The sequence below is a fragment of the Peromyscus maniculatus genome, chromosome 4 (assembly GCF_049852395.1).
Source record: "Peromyscus maniculatus bairdii isolate BWxNUB_F1_BW_parent chromosome 4, HU_Pman_BW_mat_3.1, whole genome shotgun sequence".
Lineage (NCBI taxonomy): Eukaryota > Metazoa > Chordata > Mammalia > Rodentia > Cricetidae > Peromyscus > Peromyscus maniculatus.
In genome coordinates, this window is record NC_134855.1 from 129,898,711 (window position 1) to 129,919,604 (window position 20,894).

At 51.3% G+C, this 20,894-nt stretch overlaps 1 protein-coding gene across 1 annotated transcript; it reads left to right on the forward strand.

The window, feature by feature from the left end:
- The first annotated feature begins 8,620 nt into the window (after positions 1-8,620).
- Positions 8,621-13,988, forward strand: Srxn1 (sulfiredoxin 1). The gene is made up of 2 exons (XM_006985505.4): positions 8,621-9,055; positions 11,794-13,988. The coding sequence occupies exons 1-2, from the start codon at positions 8,792-8,794 to the stop codon at positions 11,995-11,997; spliced, it is 468 nt and encodes a 155-aa protein (XP_006985567.1). The 5' UTR covers positions 8,621-8,791; the 3' UTR covers positions 11,998-13,988.
- Positions 13,989-20,894: the final 6,906 nt, after the last annotated feature.

Consider the following 20,894-nt stretch of genomic DNA (forward strand, 5'->3'; position numbering starts at 1 on the left):
TCACTTACTTCCCTGCTGTCTCCATGTCTGGCTGGTGGCTGCCTGGCTTCTTTTCTGGCCCCAGGCATGCCCTCTCTTTCTCCCTCATTCTCTCCTCCTTCTCCTTTGGCTAGATTTCTCCTACTTATTCTCTCTGCCCACCAGCCCCTCCTATCCCTCTCCTGCCTAGCTATTGGCCATTCAGCTTTTTAATTAGACCAATCAGGTACCTTAGGCAGTCAAGATGAAACAAATGCAACACATCTTTACATAATTAAACACACACCCTTACATCGTTAAACAAATGCAACATAAACATGTAACATACCTTTACACGGTTAAAGTAATATTCTACAGCACAAACAAATGCAACATATCTTTACATGGTTAAAGTAATTTCCACAACAGATATCTTCATTGAAAGTAGTAACATTACCCAGGAGGTTAAGAAAGTAATATACGAACCAGTTCTGGCCAGTGAGATTTAAGGGGAGGGCACTGGAAGCTTGCGGGATTCTTCACTACCTCCCCCATCTTAAAAGTTATAGGCAGTCTCTCTCCTCCTTACATATGAGCAGAGGATCACGTACGGCTGTGAAGGGAACCAGAACTTGCATGAAGCCATGCCACAGTGCAAAACAGGGACAGAAAAAGCCTCTGTCCGTGAGGACGCTGAAAATTGACAAAAAGGCCACTCTACAACTTCATGGTTGGTAGACTGTTTCAGTTGAATAAGGCTCTTTACCCACAGCTCACGGCCCCTGACTCCCTGACTGGCATATGGGTATAGCCTGCTTGTCTTTGTCCCCCAGAGGCCTTCAAGACTGATGCCACACCGGTTCTCTATCGTCTGGCTGCCTACCCAGCAACTGTGCAGCCACACCTAACAGTCTAACGGAGGAGCCCAGGTCCTGTTCCTGTAGTCACTTACCCCTGAGTCTTAATTTCCACCCACATGCACGTGGCCCCCAGCTTATTGTTTGAGTTCCCAGCTCCTCTCTGAACTGCAAGTCCACATCAGCCTGCAGGATTCCTCCACTTGAGACCCAAAGCACCAGAGACCAGCCAGAGTCTGAAGCCAGAACGCAGTCCCCCTCCATAGTTTCCCTACAAGGGGCTGCCCCGCCCATCTAGCTGCAGACACAAAGCCCAGAAATTGCTTTACCCATTCGCCCCCTACCCTACCGTCCAGTCCACTACCGGCTCCTGAACCTTTTTCCTCTCCATGTTCTCAGTCTCCACCTTAGTTGATAACCACCATCACCTCCTAACTGGGTCACTGGACCAGCTTCTCATTGGTCTCCTGGGATCCACTGTGCCTCCTTAACCGCCCCTCCTTAACGCAACAGCAGTGGAAAGGTTTCCCAAAGTGCAGGTCTCCTATCTACCCGTCTTTGTTTGGGCAAATAAACTACGCAGCTGTTTATTTCCCTAGGTGAGCATGGTAGCTGATGCTGGTAATCCCAACACTCGGGAGGCTGAGGTAGGAGGACTGTCTGAAGTTCAAGGCCAGCCTACGCTATAGTGATTTCTAGGTCATTCCAAGCTATAGAATAAGGGCATGGCAGCATGTGCCTGTACCCCAGTGCTGGTGTGCATGGAGGAGGTAAGACAGAGGCTCACTGTTCAGCCACTCTACCCAAAATGGCTACAAGTTCAGTGCACAGTCTCAAAGCTGTAAGGTGAAGAAGAATAAAAGAAAAAACTTGAAGCTAGCCTCCAGCCTCCACTCACATACTCACAGGCGAGCCCAATGGCCCACATACAGTTTTGGGGGTCTAGAAGTCCTAGAATGAAGTTCCAGAAAATTCTGTGTCTGTTGTGGTTCTGCTTCCTGCTGCACAGATGGCCATCCTCTGTCTCAGTCACATGGTGCAGGGACAGTGGAGCTTTCCAGGGACTTAGTGTGTGTGTGTGTGCACAAGCATACATGTATGTGTGAGAGCATTAGGGATGGAGCCCAGGGCCTCAAACATGCTTGCCTTACAGGTAATCGCTGCCCTCAGCTCCCAGCAGGCTCTTATAAGGGCACTGATCCCATCAGCGAGGGCTCTGTTGTCATGATCTATTCCTCTTCTAAAGTTATCACTTCCTAAAACCACGCATTTGCGATTAGGGTTCCGACATATGAAAATGGAGAGACAAAAAAATGATCCCTTTGGGGACAACATTCTGTCTCTGCCTCTCAATCCCTGTCTTCCTCACTATGTAGAGATTAGGCTCTGCAGAACAGCTAGTCCACCGGCCTCAGCCTCCTCTGTGCTCAATTCATGGTCTGAGCCCTGAATAAGTGTCCTATCAGCATGAGCCTGGCCTGTGCCCTCAGTGTTGTCCCAAATACCTGCTCTCTACTTGCAGCTGGATAGGCTGGGTATTTTTCCATTGGATATTTTTGTTTCTTTTCTGTTTACTACATCTCATCTCTGCATCATTTCTTTTGGGGGGAAGAGGTTGGGTTTTGGGATTTTCGAGACGGTTTTTCTGTGTAGCTAGCCCTGGCTGTCCTGGAACTTGCTCTGTAGACCAGACTGGCCTTGAATGCAGAGATTTGCCTGCCTCTGCCTCCTGAGTGCTGAGATTAAAGGCCTGCGTCACAATTGCCCAGCAAAATGTATAGCCCAGGCTGACCTCAAATTTGTGATCCTCCTGTCTCTGCCTCCTTCAGCAAATCCTACCAGTCAGTGTGTACCACCACAGCTGTAGTCTGCATCATTTCTTGCTGCCAAAATTTGACTATGAAGAGTCCTGCACACACACACACACACACACACACACACACACACACACACACACACACACACACACACAGCCCTTTGCTTAGAAAGAGCTTCACTAAATATAAGGTCCTTGCTCCCAACATCTATGGCCCACAGAACATCATTGAACCCATGCAGCCAAGTACCAAAGATGGCCTTTCACTGCTGTCTAAAAACATGCTCCTGTTTCTGAATGACACTTTATCAGTGTCTTATGAGGCTTGTGCTCCAACCAGCACGATGTCCAGGGCTCCATAGGTATCCTCCTGAGGGCTCCTTACAGCCTCTTCGCTTTGAACCTTCATCAAAATCACCTGTGAAGGCATCGCCAAGTCCTTGCCTCTCCTGTTACTAGGTCCAAAGCCATTTCCATATTTTCAGATATTTTAGTATTGCCTCCCTTCTCCCAGTACTAATTTCTGACTACCACAGACTGCTTACAAATGGCTGAAAGTTGTTTTTGCTTTTTCTTTTCTTTTCTTTCTTTCTTTCTTTTTTTTTTTCTTTTTTCTTTTTTTTTGCCTCTAAGTTTCAGAGAATGGAAGGGCCAGCACATTCTTGGTGAACAGCAAGGGCCTACTTACTAGTTTATAGACAGCTGGGGGGGGGGAGGTTGTTTTGTTTCATCTTTTGTTTCTTGTTTTTGCTGTCTCCTCTCACAGTGGAAGGAGAGAACACCCCAAAGTCTCTCTTATGGCACGCTCATCCAACTTCTGACCCCTCTACCCTCATCAACCATTCACCCACTCACCTCCCAAGGGCTCCTGATACCATTATAATGAAGGACCAGACTTTGGAAGATTTTTTTTTTTTTGAGACAGGTTTTCATGTAGCCCAGGCTGGCCTCAACTCTACATACAGTCAAGGCTGGCCTTGAAATCCCAACCTTCCTGTCTGCTCATCAAATGCTAAGATTTCAGCACAGCCAGTGAAGGCAGGTGGAGCCCCCTGGAGGTGGGGTGATGCAAAGGTACCCTGTGCTTGGTCTCAGCCTCCAGGACAGTAATAAAATCCTGAGGTTTACAGCTGTGCCATGTATGGTGTGCTTGGATAGTTGCCAAGCGGATCGGGCGCTCTCAGGAGCCAAAGGTTGTGTTTCACCCACTGGCACCCTTCTCCTCCCCCACCCCAGAGGACCAAACCCAGGGCTTGGTGCTTGCTAGGCAAGCGCTCTACCACTGAGCTAAATCCCCAACCCCGTTCAGCACCATTCTTTCCCAAGAATTGATGGGCTACTCAGTCATGCCCTCTCTTCCCCTACTAGATCGGAAGCTCCATAAAATGCACTGGCAGTGTCCTTTTGCACATCATTAAACCCTTTGGGTCTAGCACAATGCCTAGACAATAGCAACCAGTAGTTGTTCTTGGATGAACTCCACACATTTAAGTCATTCATGATTAATGACAATGGCTCCTGCTTTTAAGAGTTGCTGATATTTTTTTTTCAGATGCAAGCATCTAAGTAGAACCTGCAAATGTCCCCTCTCTCCCTCTCTCTATACCGTGGAACTTAGAAGCTATGGCTTAGACTGCCGGCTACTGACTGACATCTCTTCACTCCTTGCTTAGTGAGAGAACTCCCACTGCAGACTGTCATTATGAATAAAGACTACATATCCCAGCTGCCCTAGCAGTCAGGGTGACCAAGTTGTAGAGACCCAAGGGAAGGTATTACATGGAACTTTTGGAATAGCATCCAAGGAAGGGATGGTCATACCCTTTACTTTTCAAAATGTCCACCTCCTTCCAGGCTCAAATCCACATGAGGTGACTGGCACTTAAGCAGCAATATTAAACCAAGAGGTGATCTGGAGAATTAAAAACCTTTCTCTAAAACAATGAGGCAGAGCCAGGCACAGTGGCCCACACCTATAATCCCAGCAGGGACAAGAGAATCATACAAGGTCTAGGCCAGTCTGATTATGCCGCAAGGTCTAAGTCGGCAAGGGCCATAGACTTAGACCTTGCTCCAAAAATAAACAATAAAACAAAATTGTAGAGCAGAAAGATAGGCCTGTGCCCACTTAGTAACCATAAGGCAGCCATCCCAGCCCTGGACTTCCAACTTCCAGATGATGACGACCCCTTTTCCTCCTCCTTCTCCTTCTATGAGAGAAGACACCAGCCTCTATGATTAGGTCTCTTTTATAAGATGCCATCACCATCACTGTTGGCAGCCATGTTCTGGCCAGAGAGTTAATCCCTCCACTGAGTGAGGAAGAGCGATTCAGCCTCACCCACAGTCAGGGAAGTGACCACACACCCCTAGGTTCATTATACTGATTCACACCAGCTTTCTGCCACACAAAGGAGAGTCCAGACTAAGCCTGGGCTGGCAGGGCACATCTGTAATCCCTGTACTCGGGAGGCTGAGGCAGGAGGTTCTCATTAGTGAGATCCTGTTTTGAAAACCAACTGGGGAGTCTGGCCTAAGACATGGCTACAAAGAGACCAGTACGGAAATGCAGAACTGGACAGACCTTCAAGACAAGTTACTAACCTAAAATGCAAACAGCCAATATTTACTGAGCCCTTACAAAGGTGCTGAACCATGTCTAGCAATATTACCTAACATATCTCTTTTTATCTCCCAGTAATCCCACAGGTTGGCACTACTATGCCCATTTTGCAGATTAAGAACTGAGGCACAAAGGTGACTGTCTCCAGACCACACATCTCATACTGTGTGATTTTAAGCCAGGTGGGGTATAAACTACAGGTCCTCTTAGCTGAAGGTCTGGTTCCCCACTAGCAAAGGCTGAGGCTCCAGGCTCCCTTGCAAGCTTAGGTGGGGGCCCCAGGGACAGAGTGAGCAGCAGGAAGCGTGAGTCTGGGCTATGCCTGCCCCTGCTAGAGCAACAGGCCAGTTACCACTGATCTCTGAGAACAGTCCAGAAAGGCCCAAATGATCAACATCGCCAACCCCTGCTGGTGGAAGATTGGCATGTTCTGTTCCCACGGTAAATATGATACCACCGGCATGTGCTATGTGTGGGCAGAGATCAATGTGGGAGCTCAGGGCACCTGGGTTAAGGGCTGGTGAGTCAGCTGCTGAACTTTCTGGCACAACTGCAGCTAACATCATCAGGGGAAGGGGGGGCTAAAGGGACAGAGCACTGATACCCAGGCATCCGCTGCATCTTTCTCTTGTCAACATCCATCTCTCACCCACTAGCCTCAAATTCACCCAGCGTGGGCCCACATCCTTAACCCACATCCAGGTGACTCAGAGGAGGCTGTACCCCAGGTGGGTGGCTGATTGTCCCCTCTAAATTCATCACAGTCATCCCCTTTGGTGACAGACTCCATGGTTAAACAGCTCAGTACATGGCATCTCCCTGGAGGATGCCAGTCATCCTGGGTGACTCAAGCTAGCCCAGTCAGACTGAGTAGAGAAAGCACTTCATGTCACCACTGCTGATGTAGTCTCTCTCCCTGTGAACAGAGGTGAGTCACACGTCACACTGGCAGCCATCTTGAGACTGTGAGGAAAAACAGACAGAGGCCAAAGCTACCTCTGCACCCCCAAAGAAATGCTCAACAGACACCAAAGAATGAGGTACCCTTCTATGTGAAATAAAACAGGAACCAAGAGGCTGGTGGGACTGGGGGGCAGGGTAAGCAACATGGAAAGCCAGCCCTGGCACCTAAGCGGCAGAAACAGCCAAGCAGGTTGGGCAAGGGCTTCAACCCGAAGGACCCCATAATCCTTTCACCTTCCAAACACGTGGGGAAAGTCATCTGCACGTCCAAATGTTTCACAGATAGGATCCTCTGTCTGCATCACCTCCAAGTTCATCAGCTGATGGGGAGCAGAAGGAATCAGGGAGCTAGAGCCTATGGCGACATAAAGAACACACAGCTCTCACTTCCAAGGGGATACGAGTTTATTCTGGAGCACTTAGGTCACCCCAAAGTCCATGTTCCAACATGATAACAGTTTTGGTGGGTTTTTGTTTTGCTTTGTTTTTTTTTTTTTTCAAGACCAGGCTGGCCTTGAACTCACAGATTCACCTCGATCGGCCTCCCGAGTACTGGGATTAAAGGCATGTGCCACTGCTGCCCAGCATGATAACAGTTTTATGAATTATTAGCACTAACAGAACAAAGAAAGTAGATAAATTAACACACTTAATACATTTGTGGAGGGGCTGGAGAGATGGCTCAGCAGTTAAAAGCACTGGCTGTCCTTCCAGAGGAACCAGGTTCAATTCCTGGCGCCCACAAGAGGCTCACAATCTTCTGTAACTCGAGTTCCTAGTGATCTGATGCCCTCTTCTGGCCTCCACAGACACCCAGCGTACATGTAGCATGCAGACACCAACATAAAATAAATAAACAAAGTTTTTAAGTTAGTCAATGGCTTAAAACACATACATCTGTGGAAGCGCCAGGTAAGGGAGTTACATCAGAGCCAGGTAAGTACCTCTGATGCTGTCTGTGACATCCTGAACTTGTGGGTTTGTGGAAGCTAGTTGTCTATCAGTATATCATAAACGGGTTCACACCATAGTCACAGGAAGTTAGGTCACACGGCGGATGGGCAATAAACAGCTATGGGGGACCGTTAACGATAGTGTAGGATGTTTGGCTTTGGATCTGTAACATTCCAACCTCTCCACAATCACTAAATTTTGATCAGCCTAGAATGTTCAGTGTGGATAGTTTTTTCCTGGGAACTTGACTTCACACCTCTACTCCAGTCAGCCAGCTGGGGCAGGAGTGTAATTTATTGATGTCCTGCTTTGTGATCCTTTAATCACTTCTCAGGCCACCCTAGGCAGACAGCTGTATGCTTCTAGGTCCCTAAGACGCCTTCTCCATTCAAGAGCAGGGTAGTCAAGAAAGGCTAAGCTCAGCACCTACAGCCGCCCTTGCCCAGGGAAGAGCAGGGGGCGGGCAGGGTCTCCGTTCCCAGGGTGATTCAGGATGGCTATTCAGAGTCCTCAGCGGGAACACCGCCCTGTTACCCGAGTCTACCTTCTCACTGGTGACCCACGTCCGCAGCTCTATCTCCTAAACGAGGTTAGCACACCAGGTTCTTTCAGAACCTTCCTGTCCCCTTCCTTCCCTTGGGCCTGGGAAGGCATGTATCAGCTTCCGGAATAGAATGTTGCAGAGACGATCCTGTACCGCATCCAGGCTGACTTGGAATAGGCCCAGCCTCTCTAGGGACACTCATTGTTGGACACCAGGAGCCACGCTGGGAGGAAGTGCAAGCCACAAGAGAAGGAATGCGCAGCTGTTCGGGCTGACACCCCACCACAGCTCCTGCTGTGTAGTCGGGTGGCCTCACTTTCGTTTTTTTTTTTCCTCGCTCCCCCCTCACCCCGCAGCGGACCTACTTTGGTGAGCTCCTTCAGTAACCAACCACACCTACTTCTACTTCCTGGATATACTTTGAGGATAGGAGACACGTGGAACTTCATGGCAGAACCGAACAGAATCAGCGCGATCCAGAAGGCGCTGTGGCTAGTTCTTGTTCCTGAGCCCAGGGGAGCCCGCGGTGGAATCCAGAGCGATCCGTGGAGCAAAACTGTCCGGATTTGAGCCCCAGCTCACCCACTCATTAGCTCCAAACCTTATGTATGTGTAGGGGCGGGGGTGACATAACTTCTCTGTGCCTCAGTTTCCTCCTCTGTAAAATGGGATTGACAGCGTTCCCAGCTAGCAGGGTGGCTCTGAAGTGTGTCATCACACTCCTGCTTTACCATGTGGGGGCCACTGTTCCCAGCTCCCACTCAGAGCCAACTCATCCTTGCTGGGCAGGTCCAACCGCCCGCGCGCGTCCTTGCTTCTCAGGGCCTGAGTCACCGCTCTGTGCGTCACTCGCGACTCTGCTCCGCGACTTGCAGACTCACCCTGAGTCAGCGGCCGGGCGCGTCCACTGCGTGCACCGCGAGGGGGTGGCGGGGCGCCGCAGCAGGAAGTCGGCAGCTGGGTCGACGTGGGACACCGGGCTCCGGTCGGGCGGCGTGGGAGGCGGGTACGGTCACCTTGCGGGCCGAGCCACTTGGACCGGGAAAGCGCAGCTCCGTCGCCCCCCGCGGCCGCCGATGGTACAGCCCGGTCGGGTTAAGCAGGCGGGCAGAGCTAACCTCCAAGCAGACAGTATGGGGATGCGCGCGGGTGGAGCGCTCCGCAGGGTGGGCACCGGGTCGGGGGCGCCCGAGGGCCGGGACCCCGGCGGTGCTCAGGGAAGCAGCATCCACTCGGGCTGCATCGCCGCGGTGCACAACGTGCCAATCAGCGTGCTCATCCGGCCGCTCCCGTCCGTACTGGACCCGGCCAAGGTGCAGAGTCTCGTGGACACGATCCTGGTGAGCCCGCGGAGCCTGCTGGCCCGCGCGAGGAAGAGAGGGCGCGAGGGTCGGGGTCCAGGATCTGCGGGAGCTCAGCTTCGGCTGTGTGACCTTGACCGACGGGCTGAGCCTCCCTGGGCCTCAGGTTCCGCACTTGGACTTGGCCATGAAAGTAATGATCTGTGACGCACATACTCGAAAGTGCTGCAGTCGCCCCGGATCTGATTTCAGCCTCTCGGATCAGCTCTATGAAGTAGCTGCCGTTCCTCCTGTACGGAGGAGAAACTGAGGCACAGGAAACTGGGGTTGTCTTGTTTTGTTTTGTTTTTTTAAGCAACCTTCCCTAGGTCAAGCGCTTTCAAGATAATACAATGAGACTTTATACCTAGACAACCTGGGTATCCTGATGTCTCTTCTGGCCAGGAGAGTCGTGGCAGTGGCCTGGGTGTGTCATGTCTGTTGGGAGGATCTTGTCCAAATGGGAAGTGGGAGAGGATCAAGGTCAGTCTATCATGGAGGGAGAGTCCCGGTAGGAACTAGGACATTTGTGTCAGGTTAGCCTTATGTGGCTTACTATCTCTTCTTCCAGATTCTTGAGCAGTGGGCCCCGAGACTTGGGAGGATGTTTTAGTCCTAAAACTTGCACCCCTGTCTTCCTGTATGAATTTCACAAGAGCAGGGATTTTGCCACCTTGATGGTTGCCTTCAAGCTGACAGTTTGCGAGAAGGAGACTTAGCCCCGGGATGCTCTCTGAGTACCACTGGGCCTTTGCATAGACTTGCCTCACCCCAGGGAGGGCTGCCATGCCCTCCTTTTTTGTCATTGTTAGAGTTTTTGTGTGCACATGTTGCTAAGAAATGCACTCAGGACCTTGGCACGTTCAGCAGGAACACCACCAGTGTGCTGCATCCCTAGTTTTTTGTTTTGTTTTGTTTTGTTTTGTTTTTTAATCTCTTTGTTGCTTCTCACTCCTTAGTCTTTCTGTGTCAGTGACTCCCCTGCCCACCCTATTGGGCTTGGCCATCTGTGACCTCACAGCCAGCCACCTGGATGCCCCCTAGCCCAGCTGGGATCCTGGTGGGTTTAAATGACCAGTTTAGACACCTCTGTCCCATGCCGGAGCCACAGGCTCTGTGGAGACAAGAACTTGTCTGCTTTGGCCACCTAACCATGTGGCCACAAACATGGTGGCTTAAAACAAGACAGGAGTCCAAAGCTGTGGTTTTTTTTTTTTTTTTTTTTTTTTTTTTTTTTTTTTGCCGTTTTTAAGACTGGGTGTATCCCTGTGTGGCCTGTGCTGAAACTCATCATCGTGTTTCAGTCTCCGGAGTGCTGGGGTCACGGGTGCCCTCCATCAGGCTCAGCTCAAAGTGTGGTCTATTGAGCTAAAATAAGGCGGGTTTCTTGAGGCCCTGAGGGAAAATGCATTTCCTGAAGTCTTAGTTACTTTTCCCTTTGCTGTGACAAAACACCCTGACAAATATAACTCCAGGGCGACAAGGTTTACATTGGCTCCCAGTTCTGAGATAGAGCCCATCATGTCAGGGAAGCCATGATGGCAGGGGCTGGAGACATTGTATCTCCACATTGTGTCTCCACAGTGTATCTATGTAGCTCACTTTCTTCTCTTTATACAGTTCAGGGTTGTAGCCTAGGGAATGATGCCGCTTAAAGTGGGTGCATCTTCCCATCTCAATTAACCTAACCAAAACAATCTCCTGCAGGCAAGCCCAGAGAGGCCCGCCTCCAAAATGATTCTGGATTTCATCTAGTTGACCATTGAACCTTTTAGCTGAGGGCTTCCTCTTCCTCATCTTCTAATCAGCAGCAGCTGGTGGTTCCTATCTCAGGTCACTGTGACCTCTTTTGCCACAGCCTTCTGCTTTCAAAGAACCTGGTGGTTACATTCAGCCTGCCTGGGCAACCCAGGACAATCTCTCGATTTCAGGAGCCCACTCCTGTTAGCAAATTTCCACTATGTAAGGTGGGTTTCACAGGTCCTAAAGACTAGGAAATGAGCATCCAGAGGGACCATTCTTGAACCCACCCCTATCATACTTTCAACACAAGGCCTGCCATGTGCAGCTGCCCAGGGCCGCCCCTCCAGGGAGTCCTCCCGTGTATCAGCTCCCGGACTTGGCCCGCTGCCCTGCTCTGTTGAACATGGGAGGTAACCTATACAGCACAGGTCCCTAGCTGTTCTGCAGAGGATCCACACTTTGGCACTTGGGCTCTAAACTAATCTGTAGCTTCCCCAGTGGTTCTGTGCCTCTTGTCACTTCAGAGAGACCCGTGGCCTCCTTCCTGGCTTGTCCTCTGTTGAGACTGTCTTCACAGTATATGTCACGCCATTATTTACTTCCTCCTTATTGACTTCCTCCTTCACTCTGTTCCTGGGACAGAAATCGTATCAGGGTGAGGCCGTCCTCACCTCCTGGCTTGTGCTGTGTCCCCCAAGTGTGGACATGTGGGTACGGGGTAGATGGTTCACATGGATATAAATACTCCGCACCTAGTGTTTGGGGGAAGCCCCTCACTTACAGCATCTGCCATTGCTCTGCTGGAAATACTCTGGGGGCCGATTTTCAAGCTGCCAAGGCGCCACCCGCCAGCTTGCAGAGCCCCTAGGTGGCGGAGAGCCTGCTGCTCCCGCCAGCATGAGCCCCTTATAAGAGCTCAGCTTGGCTCAGCAAACCATTTTTCGCGTTCTCCAGCACGGTGCCATGCCCACTCACCCTGTGACCTTTCTCTCTAGGAGGACCCTGACAGCGTGCCCCCCATCGATGTCCTCTGGATCAAAGGGGCCCAGGGCGGCGATTACTACTACTCCTTCGGGGGCTGCCACCGCTATGCCGCCTACCAGCAGCTACAGAGAGAGACCATTCCTGCCAAGCTCGTGCAGTCCACCCTTTCAGACCTGAGGGTGTACCTGGGGGCGTCCACACCAGACTTGCAGTAGAAACCTCCAGCTCACCCCACCCCCTGCACAGCAGCACCACCTTCCGGAGCCCAGAAGATACACGTGGCCCGCAGCGGGGCGGAAGCTGTAGCAGGGATATGTTCTCTCTATTCCTAAGGAGGGCGGTCTGCCTCTTGGTGCCTCTGCACTAGTCCCCAGGCCCGAGAATAAGGGAGCCCAGCTCCCCTGGATGCGAAAAGATGTCATGGCCTTGACCCTGAAGGCGTACCAAGAGGAGGAAGTGAGAAAGGAGATGGACATGGAGACACGGACTTGTTCCCTTCTTATCTTTATGATAGCCTATCACTTCATGAACTAGGAAGTAGAGGAAAACTTAGGTCACCAAGGCTTACGTGAGAGAGGCTTGTTTTCCCCATAGCTTGAGTCCCGGAACAGATGACTCACACAGTATTGGGTCAACAGCTCAGTGAAGGTGGGGCCTCCTCTAGGTAATCCTTTGGCCTTGCCCTCATGGCCCCTTACTTCGTGGTCACAAGATGGCTACCGTATCTCTAGGAATCGTGTCTGTGCTCAAGGAAGAAACCCACTAGACCTGCTTCTATCAGAAAGGAAAACCTTCAGAGTATCTGCACAGAATCCTTGGTCAGAGCTGGCCACCACTGGCACCCACAATTGCAAAGGGAACGCTGTCACAGCTAAGCATGACTGCCTTGTTCATCCCTTGGGACTGGCCCTGTGTCCCCTGCAACCAAACCGGGATCCCGTTAGCAGGAGAGGAAGAAGTATGTATCAGTTAGCCCTTGCTACATAACAAGCTGTTCCCAAACTTAACGGCTAAAAAAAAAGTATTCATTTACCCATGATTCTGTGGGTGCGCACTTGGGGACTAGGCTCCCTAGGGCAGCTCTGCTGGTATGGCCCGGTCCTGCTCATGAGCCCACCGTCAGCTGTCACCTCAGCTGGGGCTGGCTGGGCTGGGATCACCTTACTCCTTCTGTGGCACATGTTGACTGGATTGGTTTGGTCATCCTTGTTGCCTCTAGAGGGTCGGCTCAGGCTTACTCTCAAGATGGCCTCAGGGTTCCAGTGAGCGTGACAGTGATGAGGCAGGTATTGGCTCGCTGTTAAGGGCACCTACATGGTTACTCATGACTGTAACCCCAGCTCCAGAGGACCTGACACCCTCCTCCAGCCAATGTGGGTACCAGACACATGGTCCACAGACATACATATGCAAGCAAAGCACCCACATACATCGTTTTTGTGGGTTTTGTTTGTTTGTTTGTTTTGTTTTAAGGTGACAAGATATCATCAGCCCTTGTCCAGGACAATGTCACTGCTGCTGAGTTCATTCCTCAGATTCAAGGGGTGCAAATGGACCCCAGCTCTCAACAGGAGGAACTGTAAAGAACACAGGGCTATTGTTCGTTCAGCACAGATGAATCTTGGTGGGCAAGTGACAGTATGTCTCGCTCCCACCCATAAGCAGTCTTAAGTTACTGTTCTTGGGACCTAGAAGAAGTCATGGCATGATGTCTCCAAGAGCTGGGTACCCCATCCTCAAGGGTGACTCACTAGCAGAAAGGGATGGGCAGTGGGGCATTCAGAGGGGCTTCTGCAATCCGAGAGTCCCGGAGGCTGAGGCAAGGCCGAGGAAGCAGCAGAGAGAGGTGGCACTTGCGGCTTCTCTCCCAGAGAGCTCAGTCACGTGTCACCTTCTGCTCTCCCAGCTCAAGTGAGGACAACCGCTTTCCCACCCACCGGGTGTCCAAGCAAATGAGACTGAAAGAGAAGAAATGCAACATGGTGCTTGGGTTGACTCTTAAGACCAAAAAGGGATGGGGGAGCATTAGCAGGTCAACCAGGAACTCATTCCATCTAGATTTAGTTATCTTCCAGTTTGGGCAATCAAACTGCTGGGGTGGGCTGAGTGGAGAGTATATGGGAACTCTTTAGTCTGCAATTTTTCTGTAAATCTAAAGTCATTCCAAAATAAAAGTTTATTTAATTTAAGAAAACACGCACAACGATGTAATAGTTTTGCCCAGTATTTTTGGTTGGGTTTGACGGACCTTGCCCCTGAAGCTGAAGCCCCTGGGTCTGGGGCCCAGAAACATGCATTTCTAGACCTCAGAAACAGCTGGGGGCCCAGGAACATGTATTTCTAGAAGTTTCTCAGGAGCAGCTGCTGATAAGGGTCACAGCCAGGACTCTGAAACCTGATGACGCAGCTTGCTTTTTGTGCTGGGCCCTTGGGCTGTGTTCAGAATACTTGGGCTCTGGAGCAGCCTGAGTACTCCCCACCCCTGGCAGGAGGCTTCTCCAAGCGGCCAGAGAGGCTCTGCAGCCCTAACTTTGTGACCAGGGTCAGGCGAGCAGAGGGTGTTCTTGCAACGTGCTGTCTTGAAGTACCACTGTCACCAGTGAAGGAACCTTCCGGCACCTGCTGGGTGGAGGTAACTGCATTGTAGTCAGTAACCCAGGCACAGACTCCATTCGGAGGAACCTACAGGCCCCAGGAGGACGGGGTGGAGGCACAGGTCATTTAAGAAAGGCAGCTGGAAGCCAAGCATGGCCCCTGTCTGTAATCTGTGCACTGGAGAGGCTGAGATCAGATGACAGGTTCAGGATCAAGACCCTCGCGGGCAGCACAGCGGATTCCAGGCTACCCTGAACAATTTAATGAAAACCTGACTCCACATAAAATTAGAAAAGGGTAGGGGCTGTAGCTTGGCAACAGAGCATTTGGCTGACATACTGGTTCAATAAGAGAGAGGCCAGACAGGGAGAGGGGAGCCGTGTGGCTGTCAATTGGTACTGAGCTGCATTTCCCTCTTGCACCAGCAAGTGGCGCTACTTTCCCGTCCCTAGAACAGAGCAGCGTTTTGAGGAAGGCACTGTCAGAGGGCATGGTTGAGGGAGGGATTGTTGGTCGGGTCCTCAGCAGCTGCTCATCCTGCTTCCCCTTTACTTGTACGTACCTTGGGCATGCTGGGTTCCTCTACAGAGGGGGCACCTCCAAGAAGCTTTGGGCCCCTCCGCGCTGGGCCGTGAGCTTCTGGATTCTCATATCACGTGTTCCTTCCCCTGCACTCAGAAAGGGTAGTTTGTAGGGGTCCTTGGGGCTCCTTAAGGCCCTGGAACCAACCCTTCTTCGGCAGATTTAGATTTTAATTTCTCAGTTTTACCACGATTAGACATTAATGGGTGCATGCCTGTGATCCCAGCACCTCGGAGGGTGAGGCAGGAGTATTGCAAGTTTAGGGTAAGCCTGGGCTACATTATGAGACTGTCCCCAAAAAGCCCCAAAATCTTAAATAACTAAATATTTTCAGTTAAAACACTAGGAGCAGGCTGAAGTCCATCATGGATCTTTGACCTGGCTGGCTTTGAATTTTAATGCAATGAGTTTTGGCCCTTCCAGAAGTCTGCCTACTGCAGAACACACATTTGTATTCATTCATGCATGTCTAGAACATTTTTGCGGGGCGCGCATGCGCGCACGTGTGTGTGTGTGTGTGTGTGTGTGTGTGTGTGTGTGTGTGTGTGTGTGTGTATCAAGTGTGAGGTCAGGGGTCAATGTTAGGTATCTTCCTCAGTCACCCCTCCCCCCCCCTTTTTAAAGGTTTTTCTTTTATTTTTTAAAATTATGTGTGTGTGCACACATATGTATGTGTGCATATATATGTATGTGCATATGAGTGCAGGTGTCTGCAGATCCCTCAGGAGCTAGCGTCGTCAGTGATTGTAAGCCTCCTGATGTGGATACAGAGGAGTGAACTCCCGTCCTTTGGAAGAGCAGTACATGTTCTTGAGGGCTGAGCCATCTCTCCAGTCCCCTCCACCTTATTTTTGAAACAGAGTCTCACCATGTAACTGTTCAAATGCTGCCCCAGTAGGGTCTCTCCCTGAACCTGGAGCTCACCCACTCAACTAGGCCAGCTAACCAGCAAGCTCCAGCCATCTGCCTCTACCTCCCCAACACCGGGATTACAGGTGTACACAACCACACCCAGCTTTTCAGATGACTTCTTGGGGAGTCTAACTCAGGTCCTCACACTTCCACAGCCAGCACTCTCCTGACTGACCCATCTCTCCAGCCCCACTCTTCCCCCCCAAGATTAACTTTTATTATGTGTATAGGTGTTCTGCCTACGTGCATGTCTGTGCATCACACGTGTGCCTGGTGCCCACGGAGGCTAGAAGAAGTCATCGGTCCTCTGGAACTGGGCACAAACAGTTGTGAGCTGCTGTGAAGGTGCTGGGAATTGAACCCCGGTCCTCTTTAAGAGCAGCCCATGCTCTTAACCACTGAGCCATCTCTCCAGCACCCACCCCTTTTCAAAACACTATTTTCAGATTGACGTCTCTTGGCACTGGCCACTGCCTTCCCTGGCAGCTGAACTCCTCTCCAGAACTCAGGCTGGTGTCTGCTCCATGGCCTCTTTTTCTGAAGGCCTTCCCCCATATGTTCTTCTCTTTCCATTTGATTTTCTGCATTACTGTCCATGGTTCTCTTCGGTCTCCACTGATGTCTTCCCTGCCCACCGGAATGTAGATCCCGGCAGGTCTTCCCTGCTTACCACCCTGGGCCCAGCGCTGAGAACAGTGCCCAGCCCTCAGGTGTTCCTCAGACAGCTGTTGAGCAAGTACATCCCACAGGAGGGAGGCCGATCTTTTTTATCGCTGCCTGGTGTTCCAGGGTATGAATGTGGGATGTATCAGCCGTTCTCCTGGTAGTGGACACTTGGGAGTCCGCTGGCTGCTTGTGCAACGTGTGATTCCCACATCCCCTCTGTTCTACCAGCTGGACACCTAGAAACATAAGAGCCTGGTGACACATAGCCTCCTACCTAGTTTCTCCTTATTGGTGACCTCACCGGAGGAGATGATCCAAATGCTACCCAGGCAGAGCTTGGAGACTATTCTTTCTAACTCCAGCCCTTTTTTTTTTTGGACCATGATCATAGTTGAGAACAAAAGAAAGCTATGAGCCCTTTCCCCTAGCCAGGCAGCTCACAACCACCTGTAATCCCAATTCCAGGATCTGATGTCCTCTTCTGGCCTCCAAGGGCACCTGTACTCAAGTACACATACACACATACAAATATACATATAATAAAAAGAAAATACATACACTTTGGGCACTTTTTGAGCCTTCCTAAGCTTCACAGACATCTTGCAGGGTCATTGTGCCCAGCACTAACAGCATGTCTCAGAGGGAGATACCTGTCCGTGCAGAGGTGGAGCGAGGGACTGAGTGGACTCTGGTTGCCAACTGCTCGGTGAGGATTCTCAACCCCCATCAACCTACAGTTAGAATAGCCTCCCTGGGTGGTCCCTGAATGACTACCCTGATCCCCAGAGCACCAGGCTTCCACTGGATCCTAGTCTGGGTCAGAGGGGATCCTAGGAGAGGCTATGACTGCCCTGGCCTGGAAGGGACCTGGAAGACCTCCAAACTTCGTGGTGGGTATACCCACCACACCTGCTTCCAGGTTCGCCCTTCCGTAGAATAAAGGATCCAGCCCTACAGCCAGCCCTAGAAGTGGGCAGGACAGACATGATTTTCCTTGTTGCTCAGATCGGAAACTGAGTCCCCAAACAAGCAGCCACCTGCCTGGGTGCTCCAGCCGGCTCCGCCCCGTAAGGCGGCCCATGGAGACTCTTGCCCTGGGGCCCCATCCTGAGCCTGACCCCCGGCTTTGCCTGGCAGATGACCTCAGCTGCCGCCAATCCATTGGTTCCAGCTCCGGGGGGAGGGTAGAACAAAGCACGCTTTGTGGCCGGCTGTCCCCTCCCCGGCGCGGCCGCCTCCGGGACCCCCTCCGGAACTCGCGGCGACGCCCCCCGGCCGACAGCCGTGTAATGTCTTCCAGGCGCGGACTCCGCACACAGCCGCGGGGCCGCCTGCCGGCCGCCTCCCTGGCCCCCAGCCGGCTGTCTCTGCTGTCTCTGCGCTGAAAGCTGGCCCTGGGTGCCAGGCAGGTGTAGCCACCTGACAACTCAATGCACCACCTTGGGGTTACCGGCTTTGGGGTGAGAAACACTGACCTTGTTCATGGTGTCGCTGTGGCCGCTGTTTTGTTCTGTGGCTAGTCACTTCAGATTGACAGCCCTGGGTTCCGATGTCCGTGCCACTGACTAGCTACCAGCTCTTGCGAGCGTCATCCGGTTCAGAACAGTAAGAACCACCGACTGGGGGCCTACTGTGTGTCAGTGGTAGTGTGGGGTTCTAAGGCTGTCTTCTGCCTTTGTCAGGATCACCTTGGCAGGGGTAATTTTATCCCTCATTTAACAGAGGAGAAAACCCAATTTCCAGCTGCCCTGGACATAGAAGAACCTCTCCAAGTCTCAGTTTCCTTGTCTATGCGGGAAGGCCGTGTATAGGACGTTCCCCTCTCCCCACAGGGCGCTCCGATGTAGCCCATGCTGGCCCTCCTGCTCCTCCCCACTCAGCCTCCTCGGTGCTGGGATTACAGGCATGGACTACCATCCCCAGGCTCTCCTGGGTTTTTAGAACTGTATTTCTTCCCCTGTCTTATCCCTGCTCAGATGAGCACCCAGCGGGAAGCACGGCCTGAATGGATCTATCCAGAAGCCCGACACTTTTAGGACTCTTAAGAGGGCGCTGCAGCAGCCCGCGGGCTTACAGAAAATTGAGAGGTTCTGCCCTGACCCGAAGATCTCTCCCCTAAGTAGCAAGTACACAGCCTTTCTGTGGCTCTAAGCTGTGGAAGGAGGTGGCCTGCCTAAGGCCACTGAGAGGAATTCAAAGAGAGGCCAAGGCTTAACCCTGAGGAAACACCATCATAACTGCCCAGGTGATGCCCTGCCCTTTCTGCCCACAGGCAATGGAGTATGATCAGGATCTAGGTGTTTTTCAAGGTGGAGCCAGGGTCTTGCCCGTGGCTGGAACTAGATCAAAGGAATATCAAGGCATGAGCCTCACTCAGCAGCTAGTGCCCTAAGAGACTCAACCAAGCACAGGACATACAGTGGGGCCTGGTTCCCAGGAGTCCAAAGGGTAGGGAAGGAAAGAAATACAGTTCTGAAAACCTGAGAGAAACTGGGTATGGTAGGCCATGCCTGTAGTCCCAGCTGAGGAGGCCGAGACAGAAGGATCAAGAGACCAGCATGGGCTACATGGAAACACCCCATCGAAAAATACCAACCAACCAACCAATCACACAAACAAATAAGAACATCAAGTGTCACCTTCAAGAGAAAGCCACGGGGACTTGGAGGGCTTGCTGGTGCCTTGGGGGATCACTGATCCTGAATTTCGGAATCTGTTTGCTGTTGTCTTAGATAAAAGGAAAGAGAACCGAGGAATGGCTGAGTGCTATTCTGGCGTGTGGGTGGGTATCCAGTGGCTACTCCCTCCCTCCAGATCCAGCTGCGGCTGCCCTCCTTTTTTTGTTGTTTTGTTTTGTTTGCTTGTTTTTTGTTTTTCAAGACAGAGTTTCTCTGTGTAGCTTTGGAGCCTGTCCTGGAACTCACTCTGTAGCCCAGGATGGCCTCAAACTCACAGAGATCCGCCTGCCTCTGCCTCCTGAGTGCTGGGATTAAAGGCGTGCGGCACCGCCGCTGCCGCCGCCGCCGCCGCCACCACCACCACCACTGCCCTCCTTTTGTTAGCAAGTATCTCACTGGACCCCTGGCCTTCCCTGCAGGAATCTGCCTGGACAGCGGGGTTGCAGAGGGAGCCTCTGGCTCCTTGTCCTGTGCCCTCTCCTGTTTTTCTGTATGTAAGCACACACAGTCTCCTGCATCTCTTCTCCAAATGCAATCTTTTGCTCCTCACAACAACACTGCGAGGCAGGTGCAATGGCCACCTCAACCTTGAAGATGAAAACCCAAGGCTCATATAGGTGAGGTCCAGGGGCCTGTCCTGGAAGACACCCCGGAAGCTCACCTGATCCAACCATGGGCTGTGTCTCTTGAAGGCCTGTTGCTCTAGGAAATGCCCAACGATTAAAGTAAGGGCCTTCCACTTCATTCAGTACATATGGAGTACCTACTAAAATTTTAGTCATTTCATATGGCCCCTTGCCTGAAAGTGTTTGAAGATCACATTTAGAAACCGTTCCTGACTGAGCTGGAGAGATGACTCAAAGGTTAAGAGCATTGGCTGCTCTTACAGAGGTCCTGAGTTCAATTCCCGGCAACCACATGGTGACTCACAACCATCTGTAATGAGATCTGGCGCCCTCTTCTGGCCTCCAGGTGTACACATAGGCAGAACACTGTATACATAATAAATAAATAAATAAATAAATAAATAAATAAATAAATAAATAAATAAATAAATAAATAAATAAATAAGAGGGAGGGAGGGAGGAAAAAAGGAAGAAAAAAAGAGCCAAGTGTTGGTGGTGCACGCCTTTAATCCCAAAACTTGGGAGGCAGAGGCAGGAGGATCTGTGTGAGTTCGAGGCCAGCCTGGTCTACAAAGCAAGTTCCAGGACAGGCTCCAAAGCTACACAGAGAAACCCTGTCTCAAAAAAATAAAAAATCTTAAAAAAAGAAAGAACCCCCAGAATGCCCTTCCTTGGGGTAGCCCAGCTCATTGGCATCTTTCAGTTTTCAGCTGAAATATCTCCTCCCTGAAGAGGTCTCCCTTACCTCCAACCCTCTCTACCACCCCAGCAGCCACCTCACCCACCCACCCCCCATTTCTTTTCCTTCCTATTTATAAGTAGCTAGTTTGTTCCTAAGCTCGTGTTCTTGTTTTCTTTCTTGCTGGCCCTCCAGGATACAAGCTCTGTGCAGTCAGCCTGGTGGGCAGAGTGGCCAAGCAGAAGCGGCTGGGGCAGAGCAGCCTAGGGAGAGCAGGTCAGAGAGTGGACATCCAGGTGGAGGGCTGGAAAAGCTAATCGTGGTTGTCAACTTGACGCACCCACGAAGAGGGGAACTCAGGTGAGGCTTTGCCT